Consider the following 19,349-nt stretch of genomic DNA (forward strand, 5'->3'; position numbering starts at 1 on the left):
AGGTACCCTCACAAAAAACATGCAGTAATCCTGGTCTCTAAACTACAGTACCTCCCCTTGGCCAGCCGGGGCCAAGGGGATAACGTGTTCCTTCCACGCGCTACGTCCGGCCAGGGAAATTCCCCCCTGTCAGGTGAAAAGAAGCAGCTTCGACTCAACATGCATAGAAGGAAGCATGAGGTCAGTCTGCTGCCCCCCCAGGTTGGCAGAGGAAGTGTAGCACCCAGGATTACATTTGAGAATTGACACTGGGTGAAAATCATGGGATGAAAATTATTTTAAAAAAAAGGGGAAAAAATAATTACTGATTCATTCCAATAACATCCAATATCTTCGATGTCGCCAGTGACGTAGACTCAGTGGGGGCGGCGTGGGGAGGGGGGGACAGCGTGGGCGGGCCCCCATGACGATTATAAAAACATTTCGTCTCTGGATGTCGCTACTGTAGGTAGTACAGTACCAACTGTAATTGGTCAACATAATGAGGTGTTATGATATTCAGACACATTGTTGTGTAAGCAGTTAGTGGTGGTGACTATTCAGTGCTTGTGGCATATAAAATAACAATGCATCAGCAGCATATGGGAAGTTAAGCTCTGAAATATTATGCTATTGTTTATTGCTATTGGTTTTGGACTCAAGAGTCAGCATGGAATGGTATATAGCACTGGTTCTCAACCAGTGGTGCAGGGACCACACGTGGTCCTTGAGGGGGGTCCAGCTAAATAATGGAGAGTTGGTAACCAAATGGACAAATAGATCTTTAACTCTTGAGAGGGTAAAATGAAACCAAATGGACGCAATGCGTTAAATTATTGTTAAACATCTGCATTACTTAATTCACAATAGTCTTCACAATAATAGAGAATGTAAATTATTTTAGTTTTTTTATTATATTTTTTATCAACATTTGCCTGTTATCTCTCCTATGGTACCAACATCAATACAGCATGGAATTCTCTGGACAAAATTGTATCCAACGACAACAAAATATTCTCCTGTCAGTGGGGAGTGTTGGCTGGGAGGAGGAGTAGGACTAAGGCCCTGTACGTCCTCTCTGGGGGGGGGGGGGGGGGGGGGGGGTATGATGAATGAGTATCAACATATAGAATAAATAGTGGACCTCGATATGAAAAAGGTTGAAAACCATTGGTATATAGATATATGGACATTATGGTGAACAGCGCTACTATGCCGTTTCCGGTAATATTCATTATTTCTTTTGTGATCAGATTGTTTCGTCATTCCCACTGCACACATTGAGGTGTTAAATTTGTTTGATCGTTTTTTTTTTTTTTTTTACAAACAACTAACCTAAACTAAGTAGTTTAGTAATAAAAGTTATGTAAAGTACTGAGGTTTTAAATCTATAATAATATACAATCTATCCATTAGATACCTGTTGTACACAGAACTGCAGAGAATATTAGCCGGGCTCGGCTGTCGTCTGTCCTATCATGGAGTTCTGTCCCACTGGTGCCGGGACGGCTCCAGGGGGGGGGGGGGGGGGGCAAGAGGGGGCTTTAGCTCCCTCTGGTGGAGGCTTAGTCCCCCCTACGCCCCCCCCCCCCCCCCCCCCCTCCAAACAAGCCAAATTGACTGACTTCTATGTAAACCAAGATTCATTAGCCCCCCTCTAAATAGCCAGCCCATCCATAGCACCCCCAGTCACAATGTTCTGGAGCCGTCGCTGCACTGGTGCATTGGTTGGGAAGACTAAGGAGCAGCTAAAGCAGAGCCTGGCTATGAGACCCAGCACTAGTCATCACCCACCCTGCAGGCATATCATATTATTTTCATTAAAGCCTGAATGATTGAATGTTTATTCCAGTATTTCTTTATTTTTAAGGCTTCTGTCGATAATACTTTTGTGGCATAATATATTGTTAGAAATTAAGACCTCAAAAGAGCTGTAAAATGCACCAGCTTTCAAAACCATGAATTCAAATTATGGTCTTTTTGTTGTTGTTATTTCTTCTTTTCATAATCGTCTTCTGAAAGCCTAAAGCTTCTTCTGAGTTTGAACCCAGTTCATTGCCACTTGGGGTTATATTTACATTTTATTGTGCTGTGCTGAGAGCCTTCTGTTAAATTAAAAAGTTAAATAGTGTTCGCAAAAGACAGTCAGTATTGTCTATCAAGCCAGAGATCAAGATTAGTTTTCCAACCAGAATAATCATATTTTAAGTATATATATGCACCACTTGAATGAACAAATGCACGCTCCGTCGCTCCCCCTGGCCAAAGCTAAAATGTAAAATATAACTTTCTAACTTTCTAATCTAATCAAAAGAAAGCATCAATAAAAGTAGTATTGAGCGTGTTCTCCACAACGGATGCATAATTTATTCTTTAACTCTATTTCTTCACCACAACTGTTGGTTCCAAACTTTGACATTTCACTTCATGTTCAAAGTTCAGCAGTCCCCCGGTCCAGCATTGTCCAAACTAACTGTTTTGTGTGTCACAACTGACTACCAATAGCCAGACAAATGTCACTGCTGCCCAGGGCAACATTTCTTTTTTGCAATGGCAGATTTGTCTGGTTCGAGGCTAACCAATGGCAGCTACCTACCACTGTCCTCAGGGAGCTAAACCCATGGTGCATGAGCCTGCTTGGGGGTTTGAAGCTAGAGAGGTCTGCCCGGAGCAAGCACCACTATAAATTAGTCAAGATAAGAAGATATGGCAGTGCCAGACTATGCTGATCCCTGCAGTTACCAGCAGAGAAGCAGTTGAATCTGTCTGAATGTTGGGACTCGGGAGCCCTAAATCTTTTATCATGGACGAGGCAGTTGTGAACCAAGCCCGCTCCATGACCATCAATCAAAGACAATGCACCGTGCAAAATGGCATACTTAAGAAAATAAAACTGCCGTTCTGGTTTAAATCAAATTGCACTGCTTGTCATTCCCTCCTAATAATTGAGATATTAAATCACAGTAAAGGGAATATTGGCCTTGTGCTTGGAACAGGGACAGCTATAAATCTACCTACTCAAGGCAGTATAGAGTCACTACCTGGCTGGCTAACGGTAGCCTAATGGACACAAATACTGTTGCTTAATAGATTTCCGGTTACATTCCCACATACAAAATGACTTGCATTGAAAGTAATATTGTTGTCTATCATCCTCTTATTTATTCATTTTACATAAAACATTAACGTTACTGCTCCAAATTAAGACTGACTGAAGTTATTTATATTATACACTATGATTCTTTGAGGTACAAATACAGTTCTCGTCAGAAGAGACATGGCGGTCTTCCTTCTTAAGAGGAACAGCATCGTTTATAAAGTAGCAGCATGACAGTATAGCTATTATTAGTGTAGCTAAATGTGGGTATAGTTCTTTGGTAGGATCGGATTCTAAAGAGAGTCATCCATTGGCAGGTGTGAATTGGGTCGATAAGTCAAGCAGGAGAGCTTTTTCCTGGTGTGAACATGACCTTTCACTGAACTCAAAACTGGAATGTGAATAACAGCCAAATTCTAGGCCCTAGACATTACAGATATACCGAGCAAGTGCTTGCACTGGTCTGTGCGGAAACTTTATATGGGAAGCCTCATTCACATTCACACACCGACAGCAGAATAAACCATGCAAAGCACCAATAATACAAGGGTTAATTAAAGGGGAAAAATGTACCTTTACTCTAGACCAAAATATTGACTAATTACAGTGTATCCTGCAGGTAAAAAATTGGCTGGCCAGGGAGGGACTCTCTCAAATAAATTGATGAATTAATTAATTAGATTCATTGCATAAATACTGTACAATGACTGACTTAAAAAGGTTAGTCCTGGCAGGGAAGTGACAGGCATTATGATGAATACAAGACAGTAGCCCAATAATGTATATGAATGCAGTCTATCAGATGTGAGTGTTTGCTAGGCCTACCATGTGTAGCCTTACTGCACACTCTGAATTAAATGAACAGCTGGCTTTTGGCCATGTAGATTGGGGTCCCAGTCTAGAGATGAAAATCATAATAAAATGGCCTAGGCTAATTTGTATCAATTTAATTTTCGGGGTCCTTAAAAATAAAATGGCTGAGAATCACAGAGTTAAAATGTATAGACTATAGTTAATTCACAGAATATGAAGTATCATTAATCTTTTCTGCAGGCAGTGCTGCATTCCTGACATCCCTGAGCACATTCTTGAGCCGTGTCGTCTACGTCGACTTTTATAGGAGCAACATTGCATCATTTTGACTAGATGTTAGCTATGGTGCCATAGATTTCAGCCATGGCGTCTGGAGGAAACCCTGCTAAAGTCATTATACTGCATTGTTTTTCTGTTCAGAATTATGTGCCGATACTTGGATGGAGGTGAGCAGAGGATTGAGTTGATCAAATAAAGTTAATTCAGTGAATTGTTTTCCCTTACTATGTTTTTCAATTAGCTCTCTAGAGAAAGACTAGTCCTAAATGAAATGGAGTTGTTAAGAGTTATTTGCAGGGTAATTGGATTTTATTGGATTCAGATTTTATTCTACTATATAAATGTGCAAAATCTCTGTCTGTCCGTATCCCGAGAGGCATCCGATCGACCGACTTAAGCGAAGGCATCAGCGAAGACTCGAGGCAGTGCATTGCCCGGCGTTGAGTCGTTTGGAGTCATTAGCCCATACGGCCATCAGGCACTTGTCTAGTATACAGTAGATAGAACATAATATAGTGGACCTGTAATCCGATATGTTAAAGGACAACTTTGTTTTTGTTTTGTTTTTTCAAACAAGGTTCATGTTTTAGGTTATTAGAGAAAGTAAAATATGTGTTTTAATATTTTTTTTCATTTGCTGTTTTCTTTCGTTTTTAGTGATTTTAGGAGGAGACAATCTGTCATATTGAGCCTATGACGCACAGCATGGCATCCCCCTAATATCCCCTTTCACATTAAGTAGATCTCATGATCGTTTGTAGCCAGATGTAATTTCCTGGGGTCTAGTATAGGACTATATTAAATAGCAATAAAGATATTGCGGGAAATATTGTAAAAAAGAACATATTTAGCCACTTGTTCGAATCCCCCCTGTCGAAAATAGCTAAAATCACTAAAATTAAAGATAGCAGCAAATGAAAAAAATTAACAACTTTCTCTAATAACAACCTAAAACATGAACCTTGGTTGGGCAGTGAATCCAGTGTATCAGCATCAATGTCTCCAACAAAATGTATTGCACCCTCCAGTTAAAGTCATTTTGGTCATTATTCCTATTCTTGAAATTCAAAGAGGACGTGCAGGACAGGACAGCACAAATCAATTTGAAATCTAAAGCTATAGGGCTTTTCTCCGGCTCACTTCTAAAGCAATTAAGCCTGCCTGAATCAATACTGCCCGAATTATGAATTCAAGTTTAATGACACCTCTAGGAGAAGTGTATTTTTGGGGCTGTGACAAGAACATTGATAATGGCCTATCATAGTGACTTGTCTTTACACATGCACGGACGTTCCTGGAAAGTGTTCAGAGCAGCAGCAAGTTGGCTGGAGAGCAGTAAATTCCTAAACGAGAGTGAATGATTGGACAGACTAGGTCTAGGACATAATATCTCCAGAGCGTCTCTCTTGCCTGCTGACTGGACTGGACAGTCCATCAAAATGATGCCATGGCAAAGTGAGCGAGGAAAACATGGTGTTATTATTGGTCTCTGGGAAATAGGAGACAGTGGGAGCTGAGGGAGCTCAAAAGTCAGAGGCAGACTCGATTACAAACTTGTAAACTTTCCCCCTCCTTATCCTCTTGCCTTTGAAGACTCTAAGCCTTACAAATCTGAGAGAGAAGAGGGAAAAGGGCAGCAGTCTCAGTTTAAACACGGTGCCGAACTGACGGCTGCTGTATGTATGCGTCACACCACTCCAACGTATCACTCACTTCTCCAACAGGATACTGCAAATGTTTGCTTAAACATTTTCAGAACCATGTGTTTACTCTACACATATTGTATATTATGTCAGACAACATTACTTTATAGGCTTTTCTTTCTCCGGAGATGAAAATATCAACCGAAACTGAGCACAAGTCAAACTGAAAACACAGTAGGGGTGACACTTTCCAATAATGAGTTCTCATATCAAGATCCCTTTGGGTTGTTAGTAGCAAAGGGTGCAGCTGAGCTTCCAGGGTATATAATAGTAGCCGACTGTAGTCGATCTGATCCCGATACCAAAATGTCTGTGTTAGCCGATACCGATACAGAATACCGATACCAGAGAATAATATTTATAATAAATAAATTACTTATTTTGATGTCCACCGACCGCGAAGTCAAGGGTTGACATTCGTCTAACTTGACACATATGCTATGCTAAGCTTTGACCGTTCAGCTGCGTTGCATTTTTCACACGTTGGACTAGTAGGAAACCGCGCGGAACATGCGACAAAAGTCTGCAGGTGTGTTCTTTTGTATCATAGTAGAGTTAATGAGCTTTTGAGCCATTCGAGTGAGCGTGCGTGCGTGCGTGCGTCTGTGTGTGGAGAGAGGGAGAGAGAAAGGGAGACGAAGCCAACTCTATGGGCGGAGCAGAGCGGAGGTGTTTGTTTAGAGACAGATATTTCATGTTGTGTTTATAGCCATCTAGCTATATATCTCGTGTTGTGTTTATAGCAAACGGCTAGTCCTCACTTGCAGTTTGGGCAACTCAAAAGCAAACTCCACATGCCCCATCATTGTATTTACCTGGCATAGTGTCAACCCCTTACCCCTGTGTCGAAGCAGTGGTTAGACTGGCATATTAGCAGATACCGATACGACCCGATATGACCAAAAATGGCCGATATCGATACTGTTCCGATACAGTATCGGGACATCTCTAATCCTGATGCACACTAATGTTGAAGTATGCAGACTTTCCTGCTTATGCTTGAGATATAACATTTTGAAATGAACAAATATATTGCTTAACAAATATATTGCTTATGTATGTAAGAAATAATTACATCGTTTGCATAATGGTGAGTGTGTTACTAAAAGTTAAATATGTCAGTGAAACCGTGAAGTTCACAACACGTTGTTTGTGACACATTGTAATCTGCTATTTTCACAGTTTTCTTTTAAAAAAAACCACTGTTACGTTATAAAGTGATGCAATGTTTAGACTACAGTAGCTTCCATACCTTTGGAGCTACAGTATATACTCTCCAAAGGGCTATACCTTTCTTTTTTTGTAGAACAAATAACTGTAACATCCTCCCAGTACAGTATCCTCCCCAGACTTGTCACGGCCACCTTAACATGCTGTCCTCTCCCTGAAGAATTGCATGGTACCTGTATCACCTTGCAGCCGCCCCTGATGGTTCAGACAGCAGGGTTACAGCCGAAGGTTACACTGTGCAGTGTTGGTTCAACAATCAGAACAAGAATGTTCAAAGATGGCACTGCTGATGTGACGCTATATTAGCCAGCAGCAGGTGTTCCCTTCACAGCTGGTTAGCCAATGTTGATGTGAAATGCTGTCAAGCTTCAATGTCGGCTACTGGTTGTCTGTGGGAGAGAATTGAGAGTGTGGTGTTCTCTCGGTATCAAACGCCTACTGTATGGTGTGTGGTAGACACACGGGCCACCTGGGTAGTGGGATACAGCTCTAGAAGTCTTAGTGCTTTTTATGGTTTTATCCTCGTAGCAGTTTTGGCATTGACCTGTACTTTCGTTGAAATGTACCCATTCTACATACTGTGAATACAATTTGTAATCAATCCGCTGTAATTGTATCTCTGTTTATGCCTATATTGGCATTCAATACAAAACTATGTGACATTTTATGGACCACTGACATTGGTTCCTTCTTCCATGTGGTTTATCTAATTACTCAAAAAGGAGGTAGTTTCTTATATGTACCTACTATAGTGTTTTCCTTGTTTAAAGAGAACATAAAAAAATGTGTTATGGGGGGGGGACGACGACATTGAATTATAGCTGTGAGTCAATATCTATTAACATAAATAAATAAAAGCACTCATACATTCCAAATTAGTTTTGTGCCAGAAAACAGGAAACCCTGTTCAACATGTACCAACTCTGCTGCTACCAGTATTTGTATTTTCAAATAGAGCACGGAAGTCTGACGTCAATATCGGTAGAGGGCGCAAATCCATTTGCATGTACTTTTTTCATGTACTTCATGTACTTTTTTATTTGCATTGTAATCCCCATAGGGGGATTTTAGATCGCCTCATATAAATAACAAACTGTGTTTGAAAAATAAACAAATCATCAAGGCCGCTTCACTCATATGGATATAATATAATGAACTAACTGAGAGAAAACACTATTGTTACTGCTACTGAATTAGTTACATTTTCGCTAGAAACAGACTGTAGAGTGACTGACTGTCGCAAACGATACAGAGACACCTCCCTGACAATAACGCAGAGACAGCTTGTTTATTTTTTATATGAAACGATTTTAAGATGAGCCCATGTTATTCTCCATGGAGAAATTACTTCCGTGAACCAGGGGAATCGAGGGGACGAGCGAGCGAGTGAAACGAGCACGTATCAGAACTCAATCAACCCCCTTCGTGCTTGGCATTAGATGGGAAAATTTGGGGTGTGAGTGTGAAGTCTCCAAAGAATGCCGTGTAAGACACACAGAAGGTCTGCTACTGTAAGATTTCATTCTGTCGAGGCCAATGTCCAAGTACAGAAGCACAGCCAGCGATAGAGAAATCACTGTCAATGTGAGCTTGTGCGGTTGACAGCATTGAGCAGCAATCCTAATGTCCTTTTTCAGAATAGTTTGGTATAGCTACATTTGGCATTTCAGTACTGGCGTGGCGCTGCCATGAAGGTGTGTTCTACTGTAGCTAGTACTGTAGCTACCTATTCACAAGGTCTGTGACTGTCAAATAGACATCCAGTATTCCGGATGCAGCCTACATAGAAACTAGACAATTTCTAGAAATTGACAATTGTAAAGTGCAGTTGCCACTATGCTATTTGTGGGTTGCAGTTGCAGCTGTCATGACCCAGGGAATCTGTGGGGAAAAATGGCATCAGTGCGAGTACATGATTCCAGATAGCTGGTCGATTTGATTCCATTTACATTCCAGTGCAAATACATTTCACTCCACCTGGGACTTGAACTCGCAACCCTACTAAGTGTACCCATTTTCTCCCAAACCATTAATTCTAAGGAATGGCTGAACATTTTACGGTAAAATATGTAATATAAAGATTCTCTCTCACTCACTCACTCACGCTCGCACGCACGCACGCACGCACGCACGCACGCACGCACGCACGCACGCACGCACGCACGCACGCGAAAAAACTAATGTTTCCAAATATCTACCAGCCCAGACTGTTAAATTTGAACTGAATAAAATATTATTTTAACCATTGTCTGTATGTTAGTAATAGAATACAACTAGCTCATCTGCAGTGGCAGCAAGGGCGAAATCCAATACACTCAACCGCCGCGACGGACAGTAGTACCGACCGTCGGACTTACCGACCGACCGTCGGACTTACCGACCGACCCGTCGGACTTACCGACCGACCCGGCGGACTTACCAACGGACCCGTCGGACTTACCAACCGACCCGTCGGACTAACGACCGACCGTCGGACTAACGACCGACCGTCGGACTTACCAACCGCCACGTCCGACTTTCCGACCGCCGCGTCGGACTACCGACCGTCGCGGCGGTCGGGTGTATTGGATTTCACCCTCCCTCTGCAGTGGTTTGGAAGTGTTCTCCCTACTATACTGTCATGGTGCTGCGGAACCGCAGCACCATGACCCTGTGGAACCATTGCCCGCACCACTCCTGAATGAACTGTCTGGTGCTGGGACTCTGGTGCAACGCACAGGTCCTCGCTCTACTCCTGGTGAGAGCAGGAGTGGACCTGGTGAGACGTAGGAGGGGCCCGGACAGGAGACAACCCACAGAGCCTAGTCCCTCCATGCGCCAGAAGTGTACCTCCCAGTCCCAGCCCTGGCAGAGTAGTTCTGGAGTAGTTCCAACGGATTGTGTGCCCCTGGTTTTTCCCTAGTGGGACTGATTGAGGGTAGCTACAGGGACGTAAGTCGGGACTTGATCACTCCCGGCTGGGTCGCCTGAGTGAGGGGTATGATGTTGAGAGACCTGAAACCCTGTTGACCTCAGGATACATCACTGAGGATACATCCCAGGTGCATCCATGCGTTGTTTTTTAGTTATAGTTTCATATCAAGACCCATTATTTATTCTGCATTTGAGCCACCGTGGCCGGTCATTTGATGAGATTTAGCCTCTCAGACACAAGACTTTAGAAAAATAACAATTCTTCTACATTCTCTAATTGTGTAGACTTCTTGTAAATTAAGTAATTCAGATGTTTAACAATAATTTAACTCTTGAGAGCGTAAAATGAAACCAAAAGGAGGGGTCCATTTGGTTTCATTTTACGCTCTCAAGAGTTAAAGATCTATAAGGCTACCAGAGGCTACCAACTCTCCATCATTTAGCTGCGGACCACCTGGAACTCCCTCACCGACCACTGGTGGTCCCTGGAACACTGATTGAAAACTACATATTATACCATTGAGAAATGTAGATCCTGGTGTCGGGGGATGAGACACCTACACCTTGACAAGTATAGTACTAACTGAAGCTCACAAATGCAATATCTCCACTGGCCAAGAGGTGATTTGTTCTTAATGAGATATTTTGGTCTCTCATGCGGGAGAAACAGGTTCGAATCCCGGGTACGATATTAAAACCGACAGCTTGCAGCTTCAACAAGGATTGGAATTAACAGGCTTCCAGAATTCATGTTTGGCATCAAAAGCAAGTCTCTGGTGCCAAAACAATATAGAGCACAACAAATGACCATAAAAGAAGCATGAACCAATAATTCACTGTGTAAATGTCCTTGTTTTCCAGGTCTTGGCTTGCCATTCCCTGTCGTGGTGGTGAGTAGGAAACAGCGAGAGCGAGAGCGAGGAAAGGAAAATGCTTGGCTGACATGCAACGGGGAACCCCACGGCTACGATGCTTGTTCCATACACGGTGCGGGCCACCCAGCTGGGCATCATCAATGGTGCCATGAACCAGTTCTAACTGTGGGTGAGGAGCACAACCTCTTCTTAATCATTCAGGTTCAGTTCTAGTCAAAATAATATAAGGATGCATATTCAACTAATAGTCTAGTAGCCAGCCCATAGAGCCCCATTGTGAACCCGGACATGTTGAGTACACCAAGGTTTTAGAAATGTTTAGTATGGATCCCCAGCATGTAGAAACTGCCGGATGCTAACTTGCATATGTTGAGCAATTTTCATAATTGGCATAATATGTGACCATACCAATTACAACCTATAGAAGGCAAAACAACATTTCATCATGCTTTATGTAGCATGTGACATGTCAAACTAGGGGGTTTGCATGATGCTGAATCCATTCCAAGCATTCGTTTTGCAAAAAAACACTCATTGGGCTAAAAACGGCCAATACGGCCGTTAATGGTATATGGTCACATATTATGCCAATTATGAAAATTGCTCAACAGTTTCTACATGTTGGGGACCCATACTCAACATTTCTAACATAAAACGTTGGTGTACTCAACATGTCCGGGTTCACTTTTTGGCTACTAGACTATAAGACGGACAAGGAATTTAAAGATGGATTGATTGCCGTGATCCCCCCCCCCCCCCCCCCCCCCCCCCCCGTTTTTTTCAAAGGTGTACAGAAAGTGTTAAAATTATTTGTTCACACATGGTTTTTATGTGGCCAGTGGCACCCAAAAGTTCATTAAGTATAGCTAGTCATCACCTTAGCACCACCCACCTGAACTTGAGGGGTTATTAGGGGAGGCTTTCAGGAAAACAAAAATACACAGGGAAGACATATTTGAATATGATATTAACATGCACACCTGGGGGCCTATTAGAGTAATGTTAACTCCATAGACACATAAAAAACAGAAAAAGTACAAAAATCACGGCACTCCATCTTTAATTCATTCATCAGAAGATTGTGCCGTGTACCAATACTCTTCCCCCAGCACAAATAGATTCATTCACTGGTCTGTGAAATTCCCTTACCGCTTTTTCATAATTGGAGGAGGGTTTCCAATGCAAAGTATTGTCCATGTAAACAAGTCTCATCTGTTACACCTCAACGCTTATAAGAAACTGCATAAATATACCTCAAGTCCCATTTCTTTGTCAGTAGAAAATAGGGTCGCAGCAACAATTTACGGTACACCTAATTAAGCCTAATAAGGCCTCATAAGGCGTAGGCCTAATTAGAAATAATGTGTTTGTTATTAGACAGAAGTTATACCCTAATATCCCTACATTATGGTCTTATAAGAAATCGCATAAGACCTAACAAAGCCTAATATTATGTCACGTTATTTCCGTTTACTAACAGGGACATTATATCTAATTTAACATTCATTTAACGTTCATTTTCCCGTGAGGTCAGAACTTACTACACTGTTAGTCTTCATTAGAAATAATGTTCTTTATTAAATGCTATTTCTACTTCCTTGCGCATGTGGATATGAAATAACATGTTATCTAGTCTACTGTAAGACTTGTTAGAACTAATGTGTTCTTTATAAAGCCTAGTTAATTTTACTTCAAGTTACGGTACGTCTAATTAAAAATAATATGCTGTAAAGGGACGAATTTGCGCAGAACTTACTACACTTAGTACACTGCTTCATATATGTTCTCTATTAAGCCTTGTTCATTTTACTTCGTTACGTTACGTCTAATTAGAACTAATATGCTGTAATTATAGGGACAAATTTGCGCAGAAGTGTAGGCCTACAGCAGCTATATTTCGGCTCAACCTTAAACGTATTTGTTTAGGCTTTAGACTTCATTAAGATTAATGTGCTTTTATTAGGGACACATTTGGTCAGAAGTGTACCTCAAACTGAACAGCAGCTCTTTCGGTCCCTACTTCAGATTAGACATATTCCTATAGCCTACCTTTAGGCTTCGTTACAATTCATATGATCATATTAGGGACAAATTTGGTCAGAAGTGTACCGCAAACTGAATAGCAGCTATTTCGGGTCCTACTTCAGATTAGACATTCCTAGGCTTCATTACAACTAATATGCTCTTATTAGTACATAACTGTTTCAACCATTGAAAGCATAATGCATGCTACAACTAGCCGATCATATTAGACTAATTTCTGACAAAAGTAGGCCTACTTTCGAGGAACTTACCTCCAGAAACGTTATTGAAACCTATTGGACAACATGACTGCAAACCTCATTCTGTCTCGAGAGACGGGATACTACCATGTGAACACCAAAACACCCCCTAGTGGCTGGTTGCGGTATAGATCACAATTAGATGGTCTTTTTTTTGAGTGGTAAACCACTCCAAGGAACAGCAATGTCTGTGTTAACCTATGTGACTACCTATGTGACTATGTGACTATGAGTACCAGTAGGGGAGAAAGTGGCGCTGTTGTGCCAGAAACAGAGAGAGAGAGAGAGAGATAGTTCTGCACTGTTGCCTGCTAATGAGAGACAGAGAGAGGGGGGGGGGGGGGGGGGGGGGGAGTTGTTTTATTGAAAACTTACAGATTTGTAAGACAAAGTTACAGTAGCATTTAGACATGCAATTCTCTAGATTCCACAAAGTTAAAATAAAGCACATGGCAGTACAAAACATGCACGCTACAATTGCCATTTCACAGTATAAACACATTGACACACTTCAAAGTAAAAATGTAACACTTCTATAAAAGTAGAATATGAAAGACAAGTTTCAAAAACGTTTCACTCAGGACTGACAGGACTAATATAGCAGCTAGCCGTGATTTGTAAAAAATCCAAGTAGCACAAGTTCTTCTGATAGCGAGACTAGTGACAAATAACCTGGTGGTGTCATAACCCAGTGAACCAGCCAGGACATGCTCGTCTTCACGCCATGGCACGGTTATAAAGAAATTGGTAGTTTAGGTTTAAAATAGTCTAAACAAATTAATCACTGTTACAAGTCACGGTTGAGACTTCATCCGAGGCACTGCCATTCCGAGGTGCTCAATACTACCCCGTAGCCACGTAGTCGGAATGGCAGTGCGTCGAAATGCCACTGTTCCCATGACACAGGTTTTGTAGACAAACTGGGAAGCCAAAGAAGAGAGGGATGGGGAATTTTGCCAAACAGGTATGCAAACAGTAACTAAACAGGGAGTAACAGCTTATCCCAGCTTATCCTAGCCTTAACATCAGGCAGACTGTCGATGTATGACCGTATCATTTTTGAATATTCGATAAGCGGCGTCTTAGATCTAAGGAAGACCACAGAACACTTCAGCATTGACAAAACTACCATCTCAAACACTGCAGCAGTCGCAGAGCTATCAATAGCTGCCCCAGATATAACCCCACCACCACGGGAATCTAAGACGCCGCTTATCGAATATTCAAAAATGATACGATCATACATCGACAGTCTGCCTGATGTTATGGCTAAAATAGGTTGTTTGCGAAAGGATAAGCTGTTAATCCCTGTTTCCATACCTCTTTTGGCAAAATGCCCCATCCCTCTCTTCTTTGGCTTCCCAGTTTGTCTACAAACTAACCCTAACCGCACGCCGTAGCCGCTACCCTATGGGAAGCCGTTTAGAAGTATTGGTACTTCATTTGTTTCTGGAGCAGGAGGTAAGTTCCTCGAAAGTAGGACTACTTTTGTCAGAAATTAGTCTAATATGATCGGCTAGTTGTAGCATGCATTATGCTTTCAATGGTTGAAACAGTTATGTACTAATAAGAGCATATTAATTGTAATGAAGCCTAGGAATGTCTAATCTGAAGTAGGACCCGAAATAACTTAGAATCTAAGTTCTGACCTCATGAAACATGACTGGATTTCCCTCACGGGAAAATGAACGTATCTATCGACCAGTTGAGGTCGTGTTCAATTTACAGTACACAAGCTGTTAAATTAGATATAGGCCTATTGTCCATGTTAGTAAACGGAAATAACGTGACATAATATTAGGCTTTGTTAGGTCTTATGCGATTTCTTATAAGACCATATAGTATGTAGGGATATTAGGGTATAACTTCTGTCTAATGACAAACACATTATTTCTAATTACGCCTTATGAGGCCTTATTAGGCTTAATTATAGGTGTACCGTAAATTGTGCTGCGACCGAAAAGAGAGTAGGGTTGCCCTGAGATGCACTCACAGGGAAGCACATTTCGCCTCACAGCTCTTGTTTTAAATGTGTGCATTATTATGATTGACAGGTGCAATTATGTAAAAAAGAAAAAGTACGAGACAACTTTTCTCCCACTGTTTTTAATAGAAGTATTTTCGTTGGTTAAAATAAGTGTTAAGAAGCTCTATATTGTGATAGTGTTTATTCAGTAACAGGAGTCTCCAGCCTTCTATTAAACAGAAAATGCATTTTCAGAAACTGAAACTGGGATACCAATTTTATCCAATCAGGATAGAGAACGCAGTCAGGATACAGATTAAACAAGTGCAATTATTTGTAAGTGATTGATAGATAATTACGGTGTCTTTGTGAATGAGTTTCAGGTCACGCTGTCCCACTGATTTTAGCCAACATGTAGATAAAATTGTTTGCCACAGATTACATGTGTATCTGTGAGAACTGTTGTAGCAAGGCAGACTTCATGTCTCCCCCTAAACATTATTTGCGTCTTAAACGTTATATTCGTCCACTGTATATGCATTATGCTTCCTGGTTTGTCGGGATATGACCGGCCCCAACATTGTTCTGACAATGACACGTAGCTGTGTGGCTTTCCCAATCTTGATTAAAATGCTATATTAACCGTGTCCATTTGGTGACACGGGAGAGAGACTTTTTGTAATTTGGCTGGTAGGTGGATTCATTCTTTGTGCTCTCCGAACTAAAGTGAACTGGCTGAAACATGATATGCTCCTGACTGGACAATCCTTTCTTTCGTGGATTCATTTATTCATCTTTGGTATTTAAAGGTATTTTTCTAAAAGTATTTCCTACTTAAGGTATTATATGGATATTGATAATTCTCCTAAAAAAAATATTCCTGTTAAAGCTAATTCTTAATTTAATAAATCTAAAAGGTTTATAACCATTTTTTGCACCAATTGTAATCTGATTACTTTCAGAAGTATTTTTACATTTCAGGAGTTTCTTGCTCTACTATCGAAGTAAAATGATACAGTCCTTTCTAATTAGCATTATTAATCACCTTAATTATACATTTATTCAACAGTGATGACACAAAGAAATACACACACAACCTTGGAAATGGAACACCATAAAAATTAAGCTCATAAAAAGCTACTCTCTCCTGATTGGCTGAAACTTTGTCACCTACCTGGAAATGAATGTTCTGTTTATTAAAGAGCTAGATGGAGAGACAGGGTTACTGAACAAACACTATATAGCTAGATTACTATCAGAATAATCACTTACCCTATCCCTATACGAGTTGTCAAACTTTAAATGCAAACCACAGAAAGATGTCAGTGTAGCACACTATTGCCAGCACAAATCCCTACAGTACTAAAATATTTAGCTCATTTGTCAAACATAATGCCCCATTGAGTACAATCAATCTCACCAAACTGTAAGCACATTTAATAATTTCTTAAATTAAGACTTCATATAATTTAGTCCCAATGTCAATATGACAGTGGAAACAGTGTAGTGTATGCCCAAAAACAAATTTCACTTTTACTAGTAAAACCGTGAAAAAAACTGTAATGTGACATAATCAACAAAATCATTATCCACATTTAAAACTCTGCTGAAAACCCACCTTTATCTTAAAGCCTTTTCCTAATTGTCATTATTGTATTATTATGTACGTTTTGTATTTCTATGCCGGCCATTGCATGGATTGATCTTTTATTGTTCTTTTGATGTAAAGCACTTTGTGACTTTGTCTATAAAATGTGCTATATAAATAAATTCATTATCATTCATTATCATAATATTTTCATATTTAAGGTAAATCATAATTCAGAAAGAATTTATCTTGGTCCATCTATTGTCTTTACCAACAGGTAATGCCGAGCCACACAACCAATCCTGGAGATGCCGAAGAGAAGAGACATTCTTGCCATCGTGTTGATTGTGCTACCCTGGACGCTGCTCATCACCGTTTGGCACCAGAGTGCTATCGCTCCCCTCCTCGCCATGCGCAAGGGTATGCATGTGCCACCGCACTCCATGCTAAATGTGATCGGCTTCATAGCAGTGGTTCCCAAACCTTTTCATGTCAAGGACCCCCAAATTGACACAAAGTAGCCCGTGGACTCCCATTTGAAAAGCAGCTCTAGCAGTGATTCACAACCTGCTTAATTTTAAGGACCCCCAGTTTGATATGCATTAGGCTAAGGCGTGATTCATACTCCTATTTTAGAGCCGAATAAAAGTCGGTTCGGCTCTGTAGAGCCTATAATGTGACGTCATTTGAGGTTCGGGGGGGCGGGTACCGTCCTAAAGTCGGCTCTTCGGTGCTACTGAAAGTTTCTGACGAGCTGAAATCATTTCAGCACTACAGCGCCGAAACAGCGGTAAAATAGGAGTATGAATCGGCCCTAAAGACGCCCATTTAATGGCATTTCTATCTCTGAGACCCCAATTTATATTGTAAAATCAATGTTAATTTAACTCTCAGAGTTACAGACCCATTAGTCCGGAGCTAATCGAGCTAGTCCATTTGGTTCCAAACTATCATTTAGCTGGGGACCCCCTGGAACTCCCTCAATGACCCCTGGGGGTCTCCGGACCCCACTTTGGGAACCACTGCTTTATAAAGCATAGCAGTGGGTGTGTTTTTCTGGACCCACTGAAAAATTGGCCATTAATTTAGAGATTTACACAAATATTTACATCAATTATTTTAAGCCTAGAATCCAGCCATCCAGGATCCTGGCGAATCATGACTATAACACCCTTGATTCTGTGAAGAAAGAAAAATGAAAACCGCTATACAAAGGGTATTTAATAAATATAGTGAATCATGTAATTCATTATTATTCTCTTTTTTTTTTACAGAATGAAAGGTTTTATGGTCATGATTCACCAGGATCCCCGATGGCTGCATTGTAGGCTTAAAATAATGTATATAAATATTGTTGTAAATCTCTATGGGAAAATTGAATGGCCATTTTTCAGTGGGTCCAGAAAACCCCACTCACTGCTATGCTCTATAGCAGACGGTTCTCAACCTTTTTATACCAAAGTACCATCTCAGAAAATATCTGGCTCTCCAAATACCACCATAATAACGGTTTCAACCAATTTCTTGTACTGTATGTGTACCACAGGTTGAGAATCACTGCTAGCAGGCCACTGTAGCAGTAGCACTTTTAATTGCATGCATGTTGCTGCCGGTCTTTCATTTCCCCCTAAAACCTGATTTAAAATATAATATATATTTTTAATAGCCAATCTAAAAGGTCATAACGAGTTGCATCACAAGCAGATGGAAAGGTATAAATTATGCATGAGAGGAATTGCTTATAAAGGCTTTTCTCTCTTTTAAAGCATGACAGATTATGAGAGATTATACTTTTCCACTCTGTATTATAACAAAAGGAACAACACGTCTACAGTATTAATGCGTGATACCGTAAGTGCAGGATAATGGAATGGGGCTTTGCAGCCGGTTAGGGTTAGTGATGTGCGTGCGAGTCGGACCAACGCGCCGTTGGGAATAGTGAGACGTCGGACCAATGACACGGCACCGCTTTTTCAATGACTGGCAATGTATCATGCAGGAAGTGCATGGGCCCTTGAAACCTAAACGCACAACAGGCTGTGCGTTTAGAGGCCATTTGTCACAAAGACCATCACCCTCGTCAGATCTTAATAACAATTGAATGCTCACAGTTAAACAAGAATGACCCGTTTATGAGCAGCTCAGTGTGTGTGCCTCAGCCTCAGCTCACGGCTTCACATTGCTGCGTTCAGTGTATGCAGCCAATACGGCTTCACGTTGCTGCGTTCAGAGTATGCAGCCAATACAGCTTCACGTTGCTGCGTTCAGTGTGTATGCAGCCAATACGGCTTCACGTTGCTGCGTTCAGTGTATGCAGCCAATACGGCTTCACATTGCTGCGTTCAGTGTGTATGCAGCCAATACGGCTTCACATTGCTGCGTTCAGTGTGTATGCAGCCAATACGGCTTCACATTGCTGCGTTCAGTGTATGCAGCCAATACGGCTTCACGTTGCTGCGTTCAGTGTGTATGCAGCCAATACAGCTTCACGTTGCTGCGTTCAGTATGTATGCAGCCAATACGGCTTCACGTTGCTGCGTTCAGTGAATGCAGCCAATACGGCTTCACGTTGCTGCGTTCAGTATGTATGCAGCCAATACGGCTTCACGTTGCTGCGTTCAGTG

The 19,349-nt window shown here is 41.2% G+C and overlaps 1 protein-coding gene across 3 annotated transcripts in view; it reads left to right on the top strand.

Moving 5' to 3' along the window:
* The window catches only part of b3gat1a (beta-1,3-glucuronyltransferase 1 (glucuronosyltransferase P) a), a 131,287-nt gene that overhangs the window by 92,570 nt on the left and 19,368 nt on the right, over positions 1-19,349 (top strand). For 2 of the 3 annotated variants that reach the window (XM_079513994.1, XM_079513996.1), the window contains exons 2-3: positions 10,876-11,058; positions 17,003-17,145. In XM_079513994.1, coding sequence (XP_079370120.1) covers positions 17,034-17,145 — 112 coding nt within the window. In that variant the 5' untranslated portion in view covers positions 10,876-11,058; positions 17,003-17,033. The remainder of the gene's footprint in view (positions 1-10,875; positions 11,059-17,002; positions 17,146-19,349) is intronic. The other variant, XM_079513995.1, reaches the window with a different exon arrangement.

The sequence above is a fragment of the Electrona antarctica genome (assembly GCF_951216825.1).
Source record: "Electrona antarctica genome assembly, chromosome: 11".
NCBI classification, from domain to species: Eukaryota; Metazoa; Chordata; class Actinopteri; order Myctophiformes; family Myctophidae; genus Electrona; species Electrona antarctica.